This window comes from Dreissena polymorpha, chromosome 9 (assembly GCF_020536995.1).
Source record: "Dreissena polymorpha isolate Duluth1 chromosome 9, UMN_Dpol_1.0, whole genome shotgun sequence".
NCBI classification, from domain to species: Eukaryota; Metazoa; Mollusca; class Bivalvia; order Myida; family Dreissenidae; genus Dreissena; species Dreissena polymorpha.
The window spans coordinates 19,316,527-19,342,008 of record NC_068363.1 but is presented as its reverse complement, the minus strand read 5'-3'; the positions used below and the strand labels follow the sequence as shown (position 1 = coordinate 19,342,008).

At 34.7% G+C, this 25,482-nt stretch overlaps 2 protein-coding genes across 2 annotated transcripts in view; one reads left to right on the top strand and one right to left on the bottom strand.

Moving 5' to 3' along the window:
* Positions 1–14,841, bottom strand: part of LOC127846510 (thymidine kinase 2, mitochondrial-like) — a 50,605-nt gene extending 35,764 nt beyond the window's left edge. The window contains exons 1-4 of the mRNA XM_052377805.1: positions 14,738–14,841; positions 8,838–8,905; positions 1,612–1,689; positions 288–341 (exon numbers count right to left, since the gene is read on the bottom strand). Coding sequence (XP_052233765.1) covers positions 288–341; positions 1,612–1,689; positions 8,838–8,905; positions 14,738–14,786 — 249 coding nt within the window. The 5' untranslated portion in view covers positions 14,787–14,841. The remainder of the gene's footprint in view (positions 1–287; positions 342–1,611; positions 1,690–8,837; positions 8,906–14,737) is intronic.
* A 66-nt stretch (positions 14,842–14,907) lies between these two features.
* Positions 14,908–25,248, top strand: LOC127846509 (dehydrogenase/reductase SDR family member 4-like). Its single transcript, XM_052377803.1, has 9 exons — positions 14,908–15,094; positions 15,376–15,553; positions 20,219–20,296; positions 20,669–20,692; positions 21,075–21,145; positions 21,982–22,033; positions 22,864–22,998; positions 23,816–23,871; positions 24,739–25,248. Exons 1-9 carry the CDS (start codon positions 14,964–14,966, stop codon positions 24,851–24,853), a joined length of 840 nt encoding a protein of 279 aa, XP_052233763.1. The 5' UTR covers positions 14,908–14,963; the 3' UTR covers positions 24,854–25,248.
* The last annotated feature ends 234 nt before the right edge of the window (positions 25,249–25,482 follow it).

Here is a 25,482-nt window from a genome sequence, read left to right as displayed (position 1 = left end):
CTTTAACCTAAAACTTTAACCTAGGTTAAAGTTTTGGGACAAAATGACAGACAGACAGACAGACAGACAGACAGGCCAAAAACAATATACCCCCATCATTCGATCAGGGGGCATAATAAATACCAGTAACCATCAAAGGATCAAATTTAGATGTCTGGTTAGTACAATGGTTGGAATATGCTAGGTGACAGGGTTCAATCCCTGCTTCCAGCGCATGTGACCTTGGGGGGTAACCTCTGAATGCTCTGGTTTTCCCCCACCCACCGGGAACCAGTGTAATGACTTACCAGGGCATTGTGTCCCTGCACATTCTGCCATCTATGTGTCGGCTCAACGCAAACCTTCACATAGAAAAGGATTCCATATATTAATATAGACAAACAGATCAAATAGACAGAAATTTAATTTGAAAGAAAGTATTAAACAGAAAAAAAACAAGAGGGCCTGAAAGGCCCAAGGTATCCCCCGCAACATATGCTTTGTTTGAGGATGGGTGCAAATTGGACGGATGAACATAATGATAGATGGACGGACGGAGAACAATAACACAAAACTAAGTCTTTTGTAGGGGGGGGGGGAGGGTACGGGGGGAGTGAGAGGTGGGTATAATGTGGGGTGTGGTAATTAATAAGATTAGCGCCAAAACAATATCCCTCATACTCATACCAAGTTTAAATGAAATATGCCAAAGCGCTTCCAAGATATGGCTCCGGACACAAAAGTGTCTATAGTAAAAAGCATTTTTTCAAGATACAAAGGGCCATAAGTCTGTTTTTAACAGATGGTGTACAATGCCATTTGGCGTGCATCATCCTCTTATGCATATATATACTCATACCAAGTTTAAATGAAATATGCAAAAGCGCTTCCAAGTTATGGCTTGGACACAAAAGTGCCTACCCTTGTCAAAAAATAACCCACTTTTATACCAAAACACACTTAAACCAACTTAAAACTGTGTTTTTTCTGAGTTTTTCTTAGTGGAAGTTGGTTTTTGCTAATAAAAGTGAGTTTTATGTGCGCTAAACTGTGCTTAACTGAGTTTAAAGTTGGTTATGTTAAGAAGATGTGTGTTTAAGCGAGTTTTTTTTCTGTAAGAAGTCGTTTTTTTGTGTGTCAAAAGTGAGCCTTTTTATTTATGAGTTGGTTTATGTGTGTTTAAGTGTGTCTTTTTGTTTTATAAGCGAGTCTTTTACAACAGAAGTTGGTCTTTATTTCAACAGAAGTGGGTTTAAATGAAATCCACCAAAGAACTTCCAAGATATGGCTCTGGAAACAAAAGTGCCGGACGGACGGACAGCCGGCCGGACGGACAGCCGGATGGACGGACAGCCGGACGGACAACGCCAAAACAATATCCCTCCGCCTCTGGCGGGGGATAATTAGCACATGGAATGATGTTCCATGAAGAAGTTGTGTGCAAATATTGTTATTCAAATCATTCAAAATCATTCAAAATTGATTTATACAATAGTACAAAACAAACCGGTACAGCATAGCATTCTGTACAACTTTGATTAAAATAAAAAACAGCTGTAAATTGTTGTTGTTGTTTACATTAAATAAGTTTACTTTATTAATGAGATTAATTTAATATTATTATATGAGTACCTCAACAATGTTGGAGTACTGCTTGAAATACTCTAACAACCGTGTTTTCCCACTTGCAATATTGCCTTCGACACATACCTGCAAGTATTCAGAATGGCATTGTATGAAATTGTATTTTTGTACCAAATAAAATGACAAGCAAACATAATTGCTAAAAAGTACATGCTCTGTAGGAAAAGTCAATATGTGTTAGAGGAAAAGTATGAAAATGCTACTTTTGTGAATTGAATTAATAATTAAAACAAGAGGGCCAAGATTGCCCTAGTACGCTCACCTTAAGGAGTCGGTTCATTTAATCTTTACCAAACGTCAAACTTGACCTAGATATTGTCCAGACAAACATCCTGGTAAAGTTTTATCATTAATGAACCAAAATTCTGGCGTATGGAGTGTTTTTATGCCCCGGGATCGAAAGATCAGGGGTATATTGTTTTTGGTCTGTCTGTCATTGTATGTGTGTGTGTGTGTGTGTCCCAAAACTTTAACCAAAACTTTAACCTTGGTCATAACTTTTGCAATATTCAAGATAGCAACTTGATATTTGGCATGCATGTGTATCTCACGGAGCTGCACATTTTGAGTGGTGAAAGGTCAATGTCAAGGTCATCCTTCAAGGTCAAAGGTAAAAAAAAACAAATTCAAAAACTTTAGACAAAACTTTAACCTTCTTCATAACTTTTGCAATATTGACGAAAGCAACTTGATATTTGGCATGCATGTGTATCTCATGGAGCTGCAAATTTTTAGTGGTGAAAGGTCAAGGTCATCCTTCAAGGTCAAAGGTCAAATTTATGGCTTCAAAGCAGGGTTGGCATATTGACCGGTCAATTGAGTATTGACCAGGCCGGCGGTCAATACCCGGTTAAAACCGGTCAATACTGGTCTTTACTGGTCAATACTGGTCGATTGAAAATTGTAGCATTTAAACATTACAAAGGAGCCATTTTATATTAAATCAATAATTATTCTGTAATTGATAAACTTTTTTCTGAGTTATTTATTGTAAAAAAAATCTTTAAAGCTGTAAAAAGTTACTTCTTTATTAACAGCCTCAAATACATAAGGACTAAGGCAATATCTTTATCTCAGTGTATCACATCTGTTACTAAAGTTATTATTACTATTGTAGGTACAATGTACCATAGCATTTCACTTATCTATTGATATATCTATTTGATAAGCAGATGGACAAACAGAACTCTTGTGTATTCTAGGGTTATAAATCTGGCCTCTTAGTTGGTAATAAAATGCATGCAGTGTTATGTCTCGGATATTGACAATTAAGCAAATCTGCCCTTAGGCTATTTCATATCACTCACACAAGAAGATTACATTGTACTTGCTATTAATTTAATAGTTACTTCTAACTTGTTTCCTTTCTGTATAAAGAGGGTGTTTTTCCCTTTCATATTAAAAAGTTCAATTGGTATTCAAATGAATAAACAATCAAAGTTCTTGATTTTGCCAACAAATAATGTTTTCCAATTGTGGGTCTACTCTTCTTTTCAATTATTTTTTTCTTTTCTTAATTTTTTCTTATTATGTTTTTTATTCTTATATCAATAAAAATTAAAGTTTTTTTCACTATTTTGTTTAAAAAGTATTTAAAGAAATCAATGCAAGAATACATGACAAGTAAGGATTGTGTCAAAATAGCCATTTAAGGCCCTATTATCAGTTTTGGGTGCCCCAACCTGTATAGGTGAGAAGACTGTTAGAAAACTGTGGGGACAGTGGGGCATGAGGAACAACTCATACACAGTAATTGACAGGTTGTTGTTGAATCAAGCACAGAATTATCTGAGCATCATAATTCATTAGAATTGAAAAAAAGTTCAATCAACCAGAAAAATCAAAATGACCAAATTTGACTTATTTGCAAAATTTTGAGAGATTGGCCGACAAATTGCATGAACAGGTATAATATAGTGGGTATAAATAGCTTAAGACATTATTGGCAACATGTCTGTTTAATTTATATTATCAATATTGTTCAATTAGGCATGGAATATAAATTAAAATTGGGGGTAAAGTTCAATCGACCAGTATTGACCAGTAATGACCACTTTGGGAGTATTGACCGGGGCGGTTTTAACCGGTAAAAACCGGCGGTTAAAACCGGGGGCTGTCGATTGGTGCCAACCCTGCTTCAAAGCGGAGCAATAGGGGGCATTGTGTTTCTGACAAACACATCTCTTGTTGTTATGCCCCCCTTCGAAGAAGAGGGGGTATATTGCTTTGCACATGTCGGTCGGTCTGTCGGTTGGTCGGTCCGTCCACCAGGTGGTTTCCGGATGATAACTCAAGAACGCTTAGGCCTAGGATCATGAAACTTCATAGGTACATTGATCATGACTCGCAGATGACCCCTATTGATTTTGAGGTCACTAGGTCAAAGGTCAAGGTCACTGTGACCCGAAATAGTAAAATGGTTTCCGGATGATAATTCAAGAACGTTTATGCCTAGGATCATGAAACTTGATAGTTAGATTGATCATGACTCGCAGATGACCCCTATTGATTTTCAGGTCAGTAGGTCAAAGGTCAAGGTCATGGTGACCCGAAATAGTAAAATTCTTTTCCGGATGATAACTCAAGAACGCTTATGCCTAGGATCATGAAACTTTATAGGTACATTGATCATGACTCGCAGATGACCTCTATTGATTTTGAGGTCACTAGGTCAAAGGTCAAGGTCACGGTGACCCGAAATAGTAAAATGGTTTCCGGATGATAACTCATGAATGCTTATGCCTAGGATCATGAAACTTGATAGGTAGATTGTTCATGACTCGTAGATGACCCCTATTGATTTTCAGGTCACTAGGTCAAAGGTCAAGGTCACAGTGACCCGAAATAGTAAAATGGTTTCCGGATGATAACTCAAGAACGCTTATGCCTAGGATCATGAAACTTGATAGGTAGCTTGATCATGACTCGTAGATGACCCCTATTGATTTTGAGGTCACTTGGTCAAAGGTCAAGGTCACGGTAACCCGAAATAGTAAAATGGTTTCTGGATGATAACTCAAGAACGCTTATGGCTAGGATCATGAAACTTCATAGGTACATTGATCATGACTCGCAGATGACCCCTATTGATTTTCAGGTAACTAGGTCAAAGGTCAAGGTCACAGTGACAAAAAACATATTTACAAAATGGCTGTCACTACAACTGAGAGCCCGTATGGGAGGCATGCATGTTTTACAAACAGCCCTTGTTTTTGTATGATTTTACCTGGTGACCTATATTTTGAGTTGACCCCCCTTACCAAACATTAAACTTTGCTTACAAAAATAAATATTTTGACCAAGATTCATAAATTCTGAAACAAAATTGTGACTTCTAATGTGTTTACAAGGATTTTGTATAATATAATGAAAATTTGGACAATCTAAGGGCAATAATTATGGCATTAATTTTGTGATTTTGCTCATTATCAAACTTGACTGAGATCTTTCAGCAACTTTCATAAAGAAAGCTTGAGAAGTGTGAATGCTAGAGTGTTTACAAACCTAATGTGGACGAACAGAAAGTTGACAAAGATCAATTCTAAAACCTCACCTGAGCAATCAGGTGAGGTAAAAATTGTGTTTCACCGATCTGAGCCATTTTCCTGAGACTTTTATAGTGTTCGATCACAAGGTTTCTCTCTAGTCACATAAGGAAAACTGCCCCTCACTGGCGGCCATGTTTTTTTACCGATCGTCTGAGATATATATAAAACCAATCATTTCATCAAGTTTCATGATCATTGGGCAAAAAATGTGACTTCTAGAGTGTTCACAAGCTTTTTTTACTATATTAATATAAGAAAACTGCCCCCCCCCCCCCCCGGCAGCCATGTTATTCAGTTGACCGGAACCATTTTTTTAACTCAACTCTCGTATCAAGGAAACAAATGTTCTGAGCCAATTTCATGAAAATTGGGCCAAAAATGTGACTTCTAGAGTGTTCACATGTTTTCACAATATACATATAGTGAACAAGAGATGTGTTCGCCAGAAATACAATGCCCCCTACTGCGCCGCTTTGAAATTATTATTTTATTTTTTACCTTTGACCTTGAAGGATGACCTTGACCTTGAACTTCCACCACTCAAAATGTGCAGCTTCATGAGATACATGTACACATGCATGCCAAATATCAAGTTGCTATCTTCAATATTGCAAAAGTTATGACCAACGTTAACATTTTTTCCGGACGAACGGGCAGACGGACAGACTGACATACTGACTGACGGGCAGTTCAACTGCTATATGCCACCCTACCGGGGGCATAAAAATGCCCTGCCCACTGGTGGCCATGTTTTTTACCGATCTGGACCATTTTTGGGCAAAAAATGTGACTTCTAGAGTATTAACAAGGTTTTTCTATAGCCAAATAAGGAAAATTGCCTCACCAACTGGAGGCCATGTTTTTTCTACGGACCGGAACCACTTTTGAACTCAACAAACATATCATTAAGACAACATTTTGACAAAGTTACATGAAGATTGGGCATGAAATGTGACTTCTACAGTGTTTACAAGTTTTTTTCCTTTTTTTTGACCTAGTGACCTAGTTTTTGACCCGGCATGACCCAGTTTTGAACTCGACCGAGATTTTATTGGGATGAAGCTTCTGACCAAGTTTCATGAAGATTGGACAATAAATGTGGCTTCTAGAGTGTTTACGAACAAATGTGAATGGACGGACAGACAGACGACGGACAAAGACCGGTCACAAAAGCTCACCTTAGCAATCAGGTGAGCTAAAAACATAACAATAAAATAAATATTGATACATAAATCATTATTATAGCAAATGCCTTAATATTGAGTAAACTCATCCCATAGTTTATGCTACACACCACTAATGAACTGTTATATACACAAAAAGGAAGCATAATTATGTAACGTATAATCTATTTTTAATATGTCATATAAATGTTAACAAGACCAGCTAAATCCTAAAATTATTTCTTAAGCAAATACCTTCCTTGATCCTCCAGCCAGGCGAATTATTTGTAAATATAACCATCTGTAATCCATATGAATCAACCAATTATTGGCGTCGCCCTGAAGAGCGGCGACTAGTATGCATTTTTTTTCGCTTATGGAAGGAATAGTTATTTTATGGATCGATGTACACACAAATGTATATATTTTTGTTTTAAGAATATCTTGCATAGTGGTGATTTTTTGTGTAAATTAGTGTAAATAAGTACTGCATTTGTGCCTATTACATTACAACATTTGTTGCCAATAATGCAAAGCTAATTGTTTTAATTTATAACTGATCCACAACTGATCACAGGGGAAAGATCACAGGACTGGGCAAATACGCGAAACTTTCTGGTTTTGTATAAAAACAAAACATAATCAAAATATATTTATTTTGTGGTTTTTCTAATTTGCTTATTTAGTGGAGAATCAATGTAGTACGATATTTGACGACCTATCCCGCAAGCAAGTTTATTGGAAGGCGTAGTGGTACGAAAACGTACAATGTATTAGTTTATTAATAGACATATAATAACGATCGTTATACACAACTTCACCAAATAGCAGTACATAAATGATGTCAGCCGGAATAGCTCAGTTGGGAGAGCGTTAGACTGAAGTTGTTTGCGCAACAATCATCTAAAGGGCCCGGCTCGATCCCGGGTTCCGGCACGAACGGAACAGTTCGGCGACTGACAATTTTTTTTCAGTCAGGTTAATAAATATTATAAAGCTTTATTTTATGTAGACATTTTAAAATCCATTTTACTACAATTGGACATTTTTATTAAAATTAATGCATTCCACGTGCTTTTATATTAACAAATAAATGCAAACACCACATCTATTATCCATGTATTTTTATGGTTGTCTATCATAGGCCCTAAGTACTATCCCTACCACATATAGAGCGCTAAGGGCAACATGTATTTATGATTGTAACAAAGAGATGCGATAAAGGAAGCAGCCGCTTATCAAGGAGGAGCTGTGTCCCAGCAACCCGTTTCCCTAGAGTCAAGCACTCCTCGGAGTTTTTTTTAAGAACCACATATAGAGCGCGAAGCGCGACACGTATTACTATCCAGGTGGTATGGGCCCTTTAGCATTATCCGACTATTACGTCCATAGTTATCTTCCTTAGAATTTGAGAAATTTTGAAATCGTTGTTCAAAGTCCAAAATTTTCATCCAATTGTTCCCAAACTTGCAAAGGTTTTTTATCAATGAGGACCGGCCTACCCAAACTCTATATGAGCAATATCGGACCATAAGTACAGAATTATGTCTCTTTGAATTTAAAAATAAAAGTGAAAAACTGCTTCGTTAGTTGATTATGTCAACATTTTTCATCAGAATCTTTCCAAACTTACAGTGTCTTCATATCAATGAGCATTTCCACCTCATTTAAAATGAGAAACAACGGGACAATAAGTCCAGATTTTTTTTCTATTAAATTTGACAAAATAAACAAGTTCCACTTGTTTAAAAGATTTCACAACTTTCGTCTGAATCTTTCTAAACTTGTTTAGTGTTTTATATCAGTATTACTCGAACCTTATTGAAAATGATGAATATCGGAGCAATAAATCTATTATGATCTTTTACTGAATTTCAAAGTATTGTGAAATGCAGCTTCTCCATGCAATTTACAGTTTTCCTTCATTTTTTTTTCAAACTTTTACAGTGTTTTCATATCAATGAGTACTCAACCTCTATCGTAAATGAGCAACGTAAGCATAATTAGTTAAGAATCATCTCCCCTTGATCTTGAGAAAAATATGAAATTACGCTTACAAGATGAAACAGATTTTTTAAAGCCTACACAGTTCTGTTCCATTAATGAAAACTGCACACGGATGCCAGTAAAAAAAAGAAAACCAATGTAAATAAAATGAACTATGAAATATTTGGGGGTTACAACACAAAATCATAGATAATGGATATTTGGGGGTTAAAACACAACATCATAAATAATGGATATTAAATTTGGGGTTATAACACAAAATTATAGATAATGGTTTTATCAGTATCTTTTTCTATTTTGTTTAATATAATCCGCCAATATATTAATATTTACAGTAGAAAAAAATCGTTCCAGGTAACTTCATTGAGTGCCTTTTACACTGAATTTCCTGACGCCCTTTGATGCTTTGCATCAATACTTATCTTGTATATTGATATGAATAAGTTTGAGAATACACTTTACTTTTATTGCAAGTATGATCTAAACAAATACCTACTGTAAAGTTACGCATAATCTCCACTGGTTTACAGCCTTCACTTGTGGGCAGTAACGATCTGGCATTACCTGAAATAATTTCAGTACATATAATTATTTATTGTTAATTTATATGTTTAGCATTACTTTGTGCCTGTTGATGATTACAAACTAAAATTGGATTGAACATTAGGTTTCATTAAGCTTTCCAAAAAAAGGCGGTGAATGTTAGTTAAAATTTACTTAAGCCTTAAAAAGACGCAAGGTGTTGTTTGATATTTTTGTCAAAATAGAGGTGATTTACATAGCGGCTCGGGTCTTAATAAAACCCCTGGTATAATGAGCAGTAAAATCTGAACTATTTGCTCACCTAAACTTAATTAAAAGAACAACAAGATTTATATTTTAATTATATAAAAATGAAATAAAATTAACAAGAGCACCGCCTTGCGGGTGCAGACCGCTCATCTATTTTCTTTTTAAAGGTGAAGGGACTCTCATTTTCAATCACAAAGGAGGGAGGAGTGGAGTGAAGAGGGGTGTATAGTGTGGGGTTGTGGACATTTATTACATTATCTTCCAAAAAAAGCGAAAAAAAAAAAAAATAATAAAAAAATCGGGGGGGGGGGGTATAGTGTGAGGGTGTGGTGATAATTTGTGAGATGATCTTAAAAAAAAAAAAAAAAAAAAAAAATCAAAAAAAAAATTTGAGGGGGGGGGGGGTGGGGGGGTGGGGTGGGGGTATAGTGTGAGGGTGTGGTGGTCATTTGTGAGATGATCTTATAAAAAAAAAAAAAAAAAAAAAAAAATTAGGGGGGGGGAGGGGGGGGGGAGGGGGGGGAGGGCACGGGGGATGGTTTGGGTGAAGTCTATTGTGGTATGTCAGGTAAGAGTAGTTTCATCAAAGTATCAATCAAATCTAATCATAAATAAAGAAGTTATGGCAATTTTAGCAAAATTTAATAATTTGACCTTGAGAGTCAAGGTCATTCAAAGGTCAAAGTAAAATTCAAGTTGCCAGGTACAGTAACCTCATGATAGCATGTAAGTATTTGAAGTTTGAAAGCAATAGCCTTGATACTTCGAGTGGATCGAAACACAAAATTTAACCATATATTAAAAGTTACTAAGTCAAAAAAGGGCCATAATTCCGTAACAATGACAACCAGAGTTATGCAACTTGTCCTTTTACTGTACCCTTATGATAGTTTGTGAGTGTTCCAAGTATGAAAGCAATATCTATGATACTTTAGGGGTAAAGTGACCAAAACATAAATCTTAACCAAATTTTCAATTTTCTAAGTATAAAGGGCCCATAATTCCGTCCAAATGCCAGTCAGAGTTACATAACTTTGCCTGCACCGTCCCCTTATGATAGTTCATAAATCTTGTAAGTATGAAAGCAATAGCTTTGATACTGTAGGAATAAAGTGGACCTAAACACAAAACTTAATCAAATTTTCAATTTTCTAAGTATAAAAAGGGCACATAATTCTGTCAAAATGCCAGTCAGAGTTACATTACTTTGCCTGCACAGTCCCCTTATGATAGTTAGTAAGTGTTGCAAGTATGAAAGCAATAGCTTTGATGCTTAAGGAATAAAATGGACCTAAACACAAAACTTAACCAAAATTGTCAATTTACTAAGTATAAAAAGGGCACATAATTCTGTCAAAATGCATGCCAGAGTTATCTAACTTTGCCTGCCCAGTCCCCTCATGATAGTAAGTAAGTGTACCAAGTTTGAATGCAATAGCATTGATACTTACTGAGAAAAATGGAACTAAACGCAAAACTTAACCAAAATTTTCAATTTTTTAAGTATAAAAAGGGCACATAATTCTGTCAAAATGCACGCCAGAGTTATCTAACTTTGCCTGCCTAGTCCCCTCATGATAGTAAGTAAGTGTACCAAGTTTGAATGCAATAGCATTGATACTTTCTGAGAAAAGTGGACCTAAACGCAAAACTTAACCGGACGCCGACGCCAACGCCGACGCCAAGGTGATGACAATAGCTCATAATTTTTTTTCAAAAAATAGATGAGCTAAAAATGCAAAATGTGTGTCAGAGTATCACTTTTTACATATTTGTAACATATTTGTATTTATTTTATCCTTTCTGGTAGTTTATAGAGAAATATCAGTGAATTAAACCAAAAAAGAAAAGGAAAATTTGTTGGATTCGATGGAATATTAATTTTAAATCACTCATGATCATAGAAAAAACAAAAATTCACTTGTGGCTGCACCACTCGTGAAAATATTATTTCCTATGATCACTCATGAATTAAAATAGATACTCATGATCATCGAAAAAAAAATTCACTTGTGGCTGTGCCACTAGTGAAAATATTATTTCTATGATCACTCCTGCTGTTTTCGGGCCAAAGAAGTTCACCAGCGTGGCCAATACGGCAGAATACCTGAAAGCCAACAGGGAGGTGAGGAAGAAGATGACAGATGTGAGAAAGAAGATGAAAGATGTGAGAAAGAAGATGAAAGATGCGAAGGAGGGGTGGATTGAGGAGCAATGTGGAGCAATGTATCAACATAGAGATTAGGCAGAAGTAAAAACCTACAGCACCCACAGGACGCTCATACAGAGCGGTAAGCCCAAGGATAGTGTTATAGAACAACTACAGTGCGATAGTCCTGAACAGGTTGACTGAATACTTCAGCACCCTCTATAATTATCCGCTTCAACCAGAATCTGGTCATCTTCAAAAATCCCAGACCAGAAGCAGACGATAAAAATTAATCCATACTAAAGGTAGAGGTAGAGGAAGCATTGTGCAGTGTGCAGTCTCAAGGCAGGAAAATCTTTGGGAGTGGACAATATTCCTTTCTACCTGAATCTGCTTGGAAGAAGATGTTAAAAGTGTAGCAAATGACAACGCTATGCTAGAAGATCTGGGAGGAGAAAAAGTGGCCCATGATGTAATCCCTCTACCGAAAAAGGGCAACCTTAAGCAAAACTAGAATAACCCCATCATCAGCCACATCAGCCATCCCAGCAAAGTCATGCTACACATTTAACCTTAACCAATTGAAAAGCAAGGCTGAGTGAGGAAATGATGTTGGAAGAGCAAGCTGGATTCAAAGATTGGCAGAGCACAGTGGAATAGATCTTCAAAGGCAGAGTCATCATTGAGTAATACTTTCAACACCAATGTGAGCTCTTCCACAACTACATCTCCTTTAAGAAAGCTTTCAATTTCATGTGGTGTGGTGGCCTATGGCATGTTTTGAGAAAATACAACATTTAGGAAAAGCTGGTGCAAGTCATCCAGGAACTCTACAGAAATGCCAGCAGCGTAGTAATTCTCAATGGACAGAAGGGTGAATTCTGCAGAACATCTGTGAGCATCCGCCCCCATACTGTGTATCATTTAATTTGCAAAGATGCAGTGGACCGTCCAAGACCACCACACCATCTCCATCTGTGGCAGACCATTCTCCAACTTGAGATTTGCCGATGACATTGACCTCATGGGTTTCACAAGCAATGAACTCAAAGACCTCACCAACGGAATATGAAAATGCAACGAGTCAATGACCAGACCGATCAACAGAAAGATGATAATGATGACAGTAAGTTAATAAATTATATCAAAGTCGTAGGCAACAATTAATTAAAATACATGGAAAATTTGGATACATTAAAAGGGGAATACAATTAATTAATTGCATCAATTTTAGAAATCACCACATGTCTAACCGTTATTACTCATGTTTTCGGACACATAAAAATAATTATTTTTTCTAGTATCCAAATATTTGGATACGAAAAATATTAAAAAATTACAGTTGTCCGAAAATTTAGAGACAAAATTAAGGCGTCCAAAAATTATAATAATATTGAAATAAATGTTATAAATCAATGTACAGTAATTTTCTTGTGATTAATTCTTCTGTTTCTGCTTCGCAGATTTGTTTACTTAATCCTGTAATGATATATAACAAAAAGTAAAAACAAAAAAACATACTGCTTCCTTAATAAGACGACACTGTTTCAAATGCTGTTGGGTGAAACCATTACTTTCTACTGTGTACATGGTAATTTACCCAATTACGCGATTGTAATGGGACTCCATTGCCCGGGTGCTGGAGGTTTCGGTAAATGACAAGTTCGGTAAATTGATTTCTATAGTAAAAGCCGTGGAGGTTTCGGTAAATTGATTTTATAGAGGAGGTATACCTACAACGAGGTGTTAATGACACCTATTATCGGCTTACAATAACATTAGAGGCATTTATTTGCAAACTGTGGATTAATTTTGAGTTGAGTAATTAATGCTATGCCTAAGGTAAAGAATTAAGGGAAATGAATTAGCTACCTCTGAAAAACGAATTCTGTTAGGAAATTTTTGGTTAATTTTACGATTTAAATAACGCAATACTGTTGTTTGTTTTTTAAATTGGTGCTTTTATTTAAATAACATAATAGTAACATACATGTAATAGTAATAAGAAATAATGATTTATGGCGGAATCAATGTAAGCTCTTCAATTAAGTTTAATGCTATTTTAAAAAGTTTCTTGTAAAATATGATTTAATAAAAATGAGTTCATGTTGAATTTTATATTTATTATATGTTTTATTTTTTCTTTCTTGTTGAGAAAAACACAAGAAAAAACAATATATAAAATTTAATACGTGTACGTAATAAATAAAAAGTAATATAATGATACGCGTTATGTTTTATAATAATGTTAAGTGCGCGTGCCATTGAACGTTGAGTTAAGCGAAGAGATACACATAATTGAAAACTTGAAAACTGATAAAAATGACATATAACACAACGCCAGCCGAATGAATACACTGTGTAATAGCAAGCTGCTGTGATGATTATTATCTTATCAAATTAATACACAGGCACCTGGCTTCTGTATTGGAACAATGGGTTTTACGGCCGAAATAAACTGAAATCATTTTTTGCCTAAACAAATCGGTTCAATAAAAAAATAACTGATTTACTTTGTAATCCGTTTTATTTACCATATATTATAAATAAGCAACAACTAAACCTTGGATACAATATATATATTTGAATATTTCATGTCATTTAAAAAAAATGAGGGAGTAATCACATACTAATTAGATACATTTTGCCACGTGGAGGCCACCTCTTGTAAGAGCCACATTATTATTTTATTTTTAACTGATACGCTTTAATTAAGGTTTTTATCAACTAATTGTATAAAAACATATATATAATACAAAATGATCATAACCTTAATATATAATTTACCTCTATCGATTAGAATATTAATAGGTTGCAAGCCTGGATAATTAATAATAACACTTTGCAAACATCTCTAATTTGATAAAATCAAGTCCGTACATTTAAACAGATCATTAAATTAGTGCCAAACAACTCAATTAATGTACATCAAAATTAATCCACAGTTTGCAAATAAATGCCCCTAATGTTATTGTAAGCCGATAATAGGTGTCATTAACACCTCGTTGTAGGTATACCTCCTCTATAAAATCAATTTACCGAAACCTCCACGGCTTTTACTATATAAATCAATTTACCGAACTTGTCATTTACCGAAACCTCCATAACCCCATTGCCCTCGGCAAAAATCGTAAAAATCCATGATTGAAGTGTCACAAGAGAAACAAAAACAGGACCTAAGTCTGTATAATAGCGCGGTAAAACAGCCTGTCCGAAATCAAGAGACATTAATTATGAACGAAAACCCGTATGTCCGAAAATTTAAGTCACGAAAAATAATTATTTTGGCTAAAAAAGAGGGTGTCCGAAAACTTAGAGTGTCCGAAAATTTAGAGTAATTACGGTACAACATATCTATTATGTCTAAAGACATTTTATAAATAGTCATGCAAATATAATTGTTTGCTCATAAACTGCCTGGCAACAAATAATGTAACAACAGCATCACCACTCACCAGATCTAAATAATCGACCCAAATTGCTGAATGTGCGTTTAACATTCATCCATGCTTTGTTTACAGTCTTACGGCGTGGGAATCGCGTTACTATTTTTAGATTACTTAATTATTGCTAACCAATGAAAATCACGTACGATACGCAATATCTATTTTTTTTTAAATCGTTATTCCAATTTGTGAACCATGGAATTCCGGAAGTGATAATACTGTACATTGGACCACTATGCAGAGAACGCTCATATCGCGTTTAAAGGCTCCTCTGCAAAGAACTGTTTTATTACAAATGGCATCAACAAGTTCTATTAAAGGGAAACTTAGCGGAAAAGTTGCCATTGTGACAGCATCAACCGATGGGTAGGGAATTATATAAAACATATTCGTACCCTATCTTATTCGTACCCGTAAACTAAATTACCATTAACAGTGTTGTAGAATGTGTATGTTTGTTTCTACCGTCAACAAATCCACTTGGTTATGTCAAATATTTATAGAGTTACCATCCTATCGATTTCATCCTGTTGCAAAAAGTACAGAAGTAAATCAATAATACAATATTGCATGTACTACGATGATGTAGTCAATAAACACTGTTCTATAATACTTAATAGCTAATGAATTTTACATGTCTCATTTAGCATAGGGTTAGCTATTGCTCGAAGGCTGGGACAGGATGGTGCTAGAGTGATAGTCAGTAGTCGCAAGAAAGAAAATGTGGAGAAAACAGTTAAAGACTTGCAAGCTGAAAATCTGAATGTTGAGGGAGTGGTGTGTCATGTTGGTAAGGCAGAGGACAGAGCTTCACTGATCAAACAGGTGAGAGGCAAGGTATAGCAGGGCTCTGCATAAACTCTTAAAGCCAAATGTACTTGTGCAGTTGAAATGCTGCCAGACCAAAATCTTTCTTTTCAGACGTTCCTATCTGACTTGTCCCAACAGACTAGCATATACATACGGCAAAAACACGATATTGGTGCTGAAAGTAGTCTCACTTACTCAAAAAAAATGAAATTGTAGATACAGCATTTCCTTGGTGTTATTTTTAAAGCTCAAGGTATCCCCTACTCAAATCAAGTTGAATTTTATTTGATCATGCATGCATTATTTTTTTATCTAACATTTTATTCCTATGGTATAATACAAGTTACAGACACAACACTACTCACTAGTCATATAACATGCAAGAAAAACATAGCAGAACTTCAAAACTTCAGATATTTTCACTTTAACATCAACGTCAGGTTATAAACTGTTGAAATAAAGCAAAAAACCAAAAGTGATTACTATCTTAACAAAAAAAATCAAAGCATTAATTAATCAGGTATCAGACCAAAAGAGAACCAAGCAAGAAACTTTTCTATAACTTTTATTATAGACGCACAAGATAGCTAAATAGGCATTTGTCTGAAACCAGGAAGTATATTCAAACAAAATAAATCTAACCGATTGGTTTGAAAAAGCATAAGTTTTCATAAAAGGTAGAAATGCATGCTCATAAGTTTGGCTACAGACACTACCAAAATATATGATTCCAAAAACAGTTGCAGAATGGCATAAAGCATTAAAAAATGCACTTTTAAGGCAAGTTTACATAAAAACAGTGACTTGAACATTATATCAAATGATTTTTGATCTGTTAGAGATTTAGTTAAAACACATTTTTAGTGTACATGATCTGAGTTGGTTACAGACACTACACATGGGGTAACAATAGCTGTCCAGGAGACGTGTAGCTTGACAATTCTCAGTGCTAGGCACATACAAGTCAAAGAAGACTAATCTGACATTATGAGTTTGGCATCTCATATGAATAGGCACACCTGTATAGAGTTTCAAATTAATATAATCTAGAATTTCATTATGCAGCAATAAGCATTAACAAATAATGTGCGGAAAACTTTCCAAACATTTCAGCATAAAAAAAATGTAATTTTTCAAGCAGCAAATCAGTGATGTATTTATAACCTTTTGTTACTCTAGCTATCAAGATAATCACAGAGAAGTTTAAGCTTTAAGTAATGTTTGCCCTGAATTTGAATTTGCGAAGTCCACTTTCAATAATATCTCTGGATCTTGTGCGCTATAAACAAGATAACATCTATTGATTCCTGTAAACAGTCATCTCTTCCAGGCCAAATTTGCTTAACATTCAAATAAATGTATTTCAATCTGATTTCTGTCCCAAAGCAAACACTAAAATGTCCTTTGATTCCATTCTTTTGCTCTAGCCTAGCAGCTACGAAGGCATCATAGTTGTATTTTAGCTTCTCATATTTTCGTTTGTTCTCCCAATGCTTAACCTTCATGCAGCCAAACCTAGTCTTATTTTATCTTTTCTTTTTTGCTTGATTTATCTTTGCTTCCTGAAACAAGAACGGAAACAAAATTCATTTTCCTTTCTTCAAAGTTTCTGCTACTAATTAAAGTATAAGAATGTAAATATATATGCATGTAGTGTAAAGCATACAGTGCGCATGTCTTCATTGATCCATTCATAAGCAAAGGAAATGATTAAATGCAGCCATTTGGATCAAAGTAAAAAACAGAAGATACTTCAGACATGGTTAAAACTCATCACTTTAGCTTTAAAAATGATTTTATATGCTCTTTGATAGCATGAACAATAATAAGTTAAATGTGTAGGCATTGTAGAGTCTGTAACCATATGACCATCAAAACAAACTGTTTGATATTGTGTCTGATCTCAGTAAATTCTCAAATGGTTTTGTTTGGATTTACTGTTCTCATGATATTTAATGCAAACAACTATGTTTCCAATTGCATATTCTAGGAGATAATGGAAAAAATGCCATGAGTTTATAGAAAGCTACACTATGAAGACAATTTATTTACATTATTATGATAAATATTTCAAATTTCAGACAGAAAATGTCTAAATAATGCACCTTAGACATCAGCAATGAAAAACAAAATATAATTTTGTTTCATTTTACTCGCATATAACAAAAAAGGTTTAAGGCTTAAAGAAGGAAGTTAGTGGTTACAGACACTACGAATTTTAGCGTAGCATAATCAAAATAGTAGATACATACCTGAGTCATTACAAGAGGTTTGTTCTTGTCTTCTCTCCATATTAAAGGGATCTTTTCACGCTTTGGTAAATTGACAAAATTGAAAAAAGTTGTTTCAGATTCGCAAATTTTCGTTTTAGTTATGATATTTGTGAGGAAACAGTAATACTGAACATTTACCATGGTCTAATATAGCCATTATATGCATCTTTTGACGATTTTAAAACCTAAAAATTATAAAGCGTTGCAACGCGAAACGATTGAATAATTTGGAGAGTTCTGTTTTTGTCGTTAAATTTTGTGAAACTACGAAGATTGCTTATATAAGGTATAAAATACTTCACGTGTATGTACTCGGCGGAATAGCTCAGTAGGCTAGAGCGTTTTTACTTCAGGACTCTGGCAGGACTCCAGGGGTCACTGGTTCAAAACCTGGTCCGGGCAATGTTCTTTTCCTTTTTTTAATTTTATTCTTGATTTTTTACTGGAGCTTTTACGATCCAATGTTTACATTTATCGGTATAAAGCATTTAATGCATAAGTTAAAAAATGCCAAAATCTGTGAAAAGGCCCCTTTAAAGGGTTGTATCATCGTAAAGAACACAGACATATGTAGATAAATCATTTTAGACAAAGAAAATCAGGTTATATTGTTCCTAAATAAATTGTTCATAAAATAATTCCACAAGAATGCTTACATTATTTCATCCCAAGAGGTCTTGCATTACCTTTTTTGCACATTAATCTATTGCACAATGTATGATGTAACATTCCAACATAAAAGATGGAACTTTCTCATGAGTAAAACAAAATATTTATGAGAAATAGAACAGGGATTTTTTTCCTTCATTTTTGACACATTTTTGTAGTGTCTGTAACTTTTTCTAAGTAGTATTTTTTCAATAATGATAATATTTTAGAAAGGCAAATTTAAGCCAACTTAGACATGACATGAATACACATTAGCAAATGTAGTTTTTATACTTTTGCATGGAAAAACTTCTAAACTATTGCCACATAAAACTTTCAATGGTTACAGACACTACAGAATTTTAAATAAAAAGATTTACCAATGAACTATCATTATTGCTAAAACCCCGGCTTATCTAGTAGTTTGAATGGGTTTTGTACTTATCCTAATACATAACTGAATTTTTTATGTTAATACAAGTTTAATTTACTGAAATTTTGTACCAATAATTGGAGTATAACAATAAGTATATGTTTGAATTTTAGTGTTTAAACAAAATCCCTGCTGGTAGTATTTTACTTATAAAATCCATAATATTTTACCTATTTCATTAATTCAAGCAGCAAATCGTACCGGATACAAGTCTGTGTAACATTATACCAATGTTTGCATCATTTGTTGCTGATATCAAGAGCATTTCTCATTTAAATCAATAGATTTTTTCAAGTGAGACTGCATAACGCTAAATAAAGGCCATTTTTAGAGCATGTTTCAAGGTATATCTCAAGAATGTGTCGCACTAGCGTCTTGAAATTTTCAGGAAAGTAAGATGGGTATATGCCAGTGTAGTGGACCTTTAGAATTAATTCCTATCTTGTATATTTTTTCTTAGCCATGGATATAACATAAAAAAATGCAAATCAGCACCAATACCGTGTTTTAGCTGATAGCTTGTATTAAAAAAATATTTCTTGGTCATGGACAGTCTGAATACGGTTAAAATTGATCCTAGATGAAGCAATTAAAGTTAATTATATATAAGGTATATTTTTGGACAGGATCTCATTATTTAAATAAATCATAATCAGGATATTAATTGATTTTAAAAATCACTATACATAAGGGAAATGTGTGACTCTCATAATGTGGTGAAAACATTGCAACCATGATGCACCATCTATGCTGTAATCTGTTACAGGCTGTAAATGAAAATCAAATCTTGAGTGCCCACCATAGCTGTCAAAGATTTGTAATATGTGCATATTCTAGTACCATATCCTCTGTTCCATCTCTAAGACTAATAAAGCACTTTGCCCCCTTATAAAAGACTCACAAGTCTGTGAAAATAACAACTTAAAAATGGACATAAGCAACTTTGATCACTACAAGATTCTTAAATTAGCATAAATGTATTTAGCGGCCAATAGCCAGTTATAACGACTTACGTTTTCTTTTAAGTATTCTATATACTGCAACTTGTTTGCGGGTTAAAATTTTGCCACAAACAGTATTGCTATGAGAGATTTTGTATGAAAACTATAATTCAATTTAGTTTTGACTCATTAAGCAAATTATAATTTTACTAAATTATATATAAAAATATAAGTGAACATTTTATGGTGGTGTTGTGGTTTGTTTTTTTAAATAGTATTGATTATTATTGACTGATGTAGCTTATGAACTGTGATGCTTGTATGTGTAAAATTTTATGCACATGGGTAATACAAATTATAATTTTGTCTTCATTTCACTTTTTAGACACTGACCAAATTCGGTGGCATAGACTTACTGGTTTCAAATGCAGCTGCCAATCCAACATTTGGGCCAATGCTTGATGTAAGTAGAAATTGATAAATATTACTGTGTATACAGACTAGGTCCATTTGTTATTAAATAAATATTTTTTCAACAAATGTGTGTCAAATTATTATAAATCTTCAAAGTAAGCTTTGAATTGTAAATTGTCTCATCAATTTACTGATTCTAAGAACGTATTTTCATGTGTTAGCTGATGCTTCATTTTTCATTAATAACGTAAGATGCTGAGATTTATGATTTTTATTGATGATCCTATATTTGATTAGTCTTTTCATTTGTTTCTAATCATTGGACTGAATGTAAAAAAATTGTCAAACAGAAAAAACTAAAATGAACTGTGACCATAGAAAAAACAATCACAATATTATTTTAACATTTTGAATATTTCAGACATCAGAATCAGCCTGGGATAAAGTAAGTATTATGGTTCTATTACACAAAGGCAAAGGTCTGTAATCAATATACACAATTTAAAAAAAGTACTATTCAGTGAATTTTGTAACTGAAACAGCTCACTTTTAAAAATTACATTTTGCATAAAATAGCAATAAAAATATATAAGACTTTTTATAATATCATCTTTATTAAATGTTATTTCATTTTTATTTTTTTTTACTTTACGTTGTAATGTTATCATTTTATTCAGCCTACAGTTTTGTGATTGCATGATACCATCATTAAAACAAAATCATGGTTATTGTCTTCTTTGTAGTACTGGTATGTTATACTTTACCTGTGAATATCACAACATTTTTTGTTAAATAATATTTATATTTTTAACGCCCTTTTGTTACAGATATTTGAAACAAACGTAAAGGCTGCATTCTTTCTGTGCAAGGAAGTAGTGCCATACATGGAGGCTCGAGGGTATGTAATCCATCATTGACTACTATCAACATGCTCATATTCAATAGTCTCCCTTTGTTGTCAAAAAACTTCTTAACTAAGGAAATACATAATAAACAAGCCACATAATAGATGCAACAGCAGTTTTTACTTCTACAGAGGAGTTGCTTTATAATTGAATAACTAAAGAAATACATAATAAACAAGCCACATAATAGATGCAACATCAGTTTTTACTTCTACAGAGGAGTTGCTTTATAATTGAATAAGTTGAAGCATATTTTATGCAGGAACATTTTTTCAAGTTGTTTATGTTCACATTAAATGTTTACATAAAATCAGTGTTGTTTTGTTTTCGTTCAAAGTTGGGTCCTGTAAGGGACCCATTCCCAATGGAAAAAAGTATATATTTTTCCCAAATGAGACCTGAAAATTCCCTTTTGAAGATATTCAACAGCAAAAATGTGTTTCAATAAATCTCAACATTTTATTCATCTCAAATCCAGCTCTATAAGTTAAACTTTAGTAAATATAATAATATCACTTTTATTATCAAAATTTACAGTATTTGTAAGCAAAAAATGAACAATATTAATTTCCCGAATTTAGTCAAAATGACGTGCAATTTCCCAATGCAATGGGACCTGGCCCCATTCCCAAAATGGTGAAAAAACAACACTGAAAATTGTAGTAAAACAAAATGGTATGTGCTATCTGTTAGGCTATGAAAATTGTTTAAAATGATCATCATTGTAATAGAACTGCTCAATGGTTTTTCTGTATGCTTGTGAACACTATGGTCGTCCATTATGCACTATTTTTCGTTAAAACCCGTTTTTCTCTCTTGTCCATTCCAGTGGTGGTTCAATTGTGCTGGTATCTTCATTTGCTGGATACACACCCATGGAGGTAAGCTGTGACGTAACATGAGAGTAGAAACATTATCATGAAAATGTTTGATTCAGACAAGGGTCCTTTGTGCTGAAAGGATATTTATTTAACCACTTGGCCATCCAGACTGTTTCATTGTGCTATGCATTTTAAATGTTGTGAAAGGGATCAACAAGTTGTCACAAAATTTGACAACAAAGACAGAAAAACTTCATATGAAGCATTCATTTTTGCTTTGCAATGCTTTGTAATTGTATGCACTTCAACTGATGATTGCTTTTAAAACATATATATGGGCTGTGCTCTGTGAAAAGGAGTTTTAATGCTTGTGTATATAGTGTCATCCTAGATTTACCAGTGTGGACTGCACAGGCTAATAAGGGACAACACTTTCCGCCTAAACTGGATTTTTGCTTAGAAGAGACATTCTGTACACGAAAAATACCATAAAAGCGGAAAGTGTTATCCCTGATAAGTCTGTGCGGACTGCACAGGCTTATCTGGGACGACACTTCTCGCACATGCATTAAACCTCCTTTTCACAGAGCAAGGTCCATATATATGAATCTGTCTTTGTCCTTACCATTATTTCTCCATCTATGATGTATATTTTTAGCTCGGCTGTTTTTGGAGAAAACCTGAGGAATTGTCATATCCAGCTCGTTGTGCTATAACCTTAACATTTTGCTCTAAACTCTAAAAAAAAAATCTGACTAGCTTTCATTTATTAAAAACTGCACCAGCAGCCGAGCATTGGCACCTGTTATGCGGTGCTCTTGTTTTTTAAAACAAGTCAGTCTTTGACCAAGTTCTTTAAATACTATAATCACCTTGTAACCCATATCTAGTTCCTGGGGCCTTATTCTGTAAGCAAGACAGCGCTGATTGGTCTTACAAAGGCCTTGGTGCCCCAGCTGTCTACAATGAACATACGTGTGAACTGTGTGGCGCCAGGGGTCATCCAGACCAAGTTTAGCGAACAGGTATGACTCTGCCCAGTCAGAGGAAGCGTTTTGTTGGTATTGCATATAGCGGACAATAAGCAGTTTAAACTTTCTATTATCTGTACTTGCCAAATGACTTTAATGACATATATGGATTGTGTTATTTGATGCCCCAAAAGTGTAAGTGTGTGATGTTTAATCCTTATTTAATATTGGGTCTTCATACAATAAAGTCTTGAAAGTATAGAATTCAGTTTTGTTTCAATACAGTACTTTCAATTACTGGTCTATAAGAATATAACCCAGTATGGTATCGTTTAAGCTCATGAAAATATTTAATTACAATTCTATTCTAATGACTTTTTAAAGTCATTGTTTTATTTTTATTGTTAATATTAAACAGTTAATTCACTCAACCTGTTGGTATTTCGGGGTATTGAAGTTGGCGGCTTAAATAGATATAAGATGAAGACTGAGTGTATGCTGGGACTGATTAAACCGAAGACATAGCCATACTTAAGACGAGATAAATAAGCCGCTGTGAAAAGGGGTTTAATGCATATGCGTAAAGTGTTATCCCAGATTAGCCTGTGCAGTCGGCACAGGCTAATCAGGGATGACACTTTCCGCCAAAACTTGATTTTTGCTATGAAGAGGCTTTCTTTAAACGGAAAATACCATAAGAGTGGAAAGTGTCGAAACCTGATTAGCCTGTGCAGACTGCACAGGCTAATCTGGGACGACACTTTACGCATATGCATTAAACCCCTTTTTCACAGAACACGGCCCAAATGTATGTGTGGAATGTTTAGATTGGTGTTTTAAATGCATATTGTTATGCTGTTTCTCAATTTAGTTGTGGAAGAATCCTGCTGTTAAAGACATGGTGATGCAAATGATTCCTATGAAAAGGTATTACAAGTGTTCCACTTTTGTTCCCGCACTAAATGTCAAACAACATTGTATGTTTGTGAAGTCTTTCTTTAAACTTAAATGATACGAATTCGTGTTATAATTTACCAGATCTTCTCTGAACTTCAAATGTGCTTACCGGTAGTAAGTGATGAGTGTATGTTTTCGGTATCCGGACTAACGGCATCCGGACAATCGGCTCCCTGCGTTTTTTTGCAGTCGCAGACAATCGACACCTCGTAAATTTGTCGACGAGGACAATATGCACCGGATTTAATTGTCCACCCGGACAATCGGCACCCGATTAAATGCGATTTAAAAAGCCGGTCAACACTTTGTTGGACTTTTGTATAATGATTGTTGTTTTCGCAGCAAAGTTAAATCAAGGAAAATGTCTTTATTTGCGAAACAAATGACATGTTTCAAAGCCTTATATCGGTTGCCAATTTTCGGGTGGACAATTAAATCGGATGCAAAGTATCCTTGTCGACAAATTTACGAGGTGCCGGTTGTCCGGGAATGCAAAAACGCAGGGAGTCGATTGTGCGTGTGTCGTTTGTACTACAATCTATAACGATTCACAATCTATGTTTTCAATTTTTTGTTGATATTTATGCTAATTTTACGGAAACATATATGTTTTCCACTTGTTCTACTCATTAATACTACCAGCTAATTCACTTTCAAACTTTGGTTTTCGCTGAATCGCGTTTGTCCACCATTGCTTTTATGCATCGACCAAATTTTGTTTTTGTATGTGGTAATCACTTACATCGGCAGCTCATCATCAGCGAACAACAATACGAATAATATATGAAAACATGTGTTCTCATCGTTGTAATGGAATTGTTCTGTTCTGTATCCCAGGATAGGTGATCCCAGCGAGGTGTCAGGGCTTGTCTCGTTCCTGTGTTCTGATGACGCCAGCTATATCACCGGGGAAACCACGCTAGTTACCGGGGGAATCCCGGGGCGCCTGTAGTGGGCACTTATGACGTCATAAAGACGGGCATTCACGCTATGATGTCACAATAATTACAACTGTTTGCGTGTTCACATAAACGCTGCATTCTGATTGGATAATCCGCTCTAGTGACACGTGTTTCATTTACCTATAAATCAAATACGTATGCAAGTTAATTCATAAATATTCATTACGGTACTACTTTTTTATAAATACGTGGTCAGTTATCGGCATTGTAGTCCGCGAATCTTGTCGATCACTATTCATTCATAAACGGTGGAATGCTTCCATTGTGTGGCGCGGAAGGTATCGTTCTGCTGTTAGACGCACATAAAATCGAAAAAAACGAAATTCGTACGGCTTCCGATGTAACCCCTGTATTTTAAACAATTGCAGCGTTTACACACATAACGTTTTAAAGGGGCCTTTTCACAGATTTTGGCATTTTTTTAACTCATTCATTAAATGCTTTATATTGATAATTGTAAACATTGGATCGTAAAAGCTCCAGGAAAAAATCAAGAATAAAATTGAAAAAAGGAAAAGAACATTGCCCGGAGCAGGTTTCGAACCAGTGACCCCTGGAGTCCTGCCAGAGTCCTGAAGTAAAAACGCATTAGCCTACTGAGCTATTCCGCCGAGTACAC

Bases quoted from the DNA above. Each gene is read 5' to 3' on its own strand.
- LOC127846509 (XM_052377803.1), top strand. From the start codon at position 14,964: ATGCAGAGAACGCTCATATCGCGTTTAAAGGCTCCTCTGCAAAGAACT. The intron at 22,034-22,863 runs GTAAGCTGTGAC...ACCCATATCTAG, and splicing joins CTGGATACACACCCATGGAG to TTCCTGGGGCCTTATTCTGT. The intron at 23,872-24,738 runs GTATTACAAGTG...TCTGTATCCCAG, and splicing joins CAAATGATTCCTATGAAAAG to GATAGGTGATCCCAGCGAGG.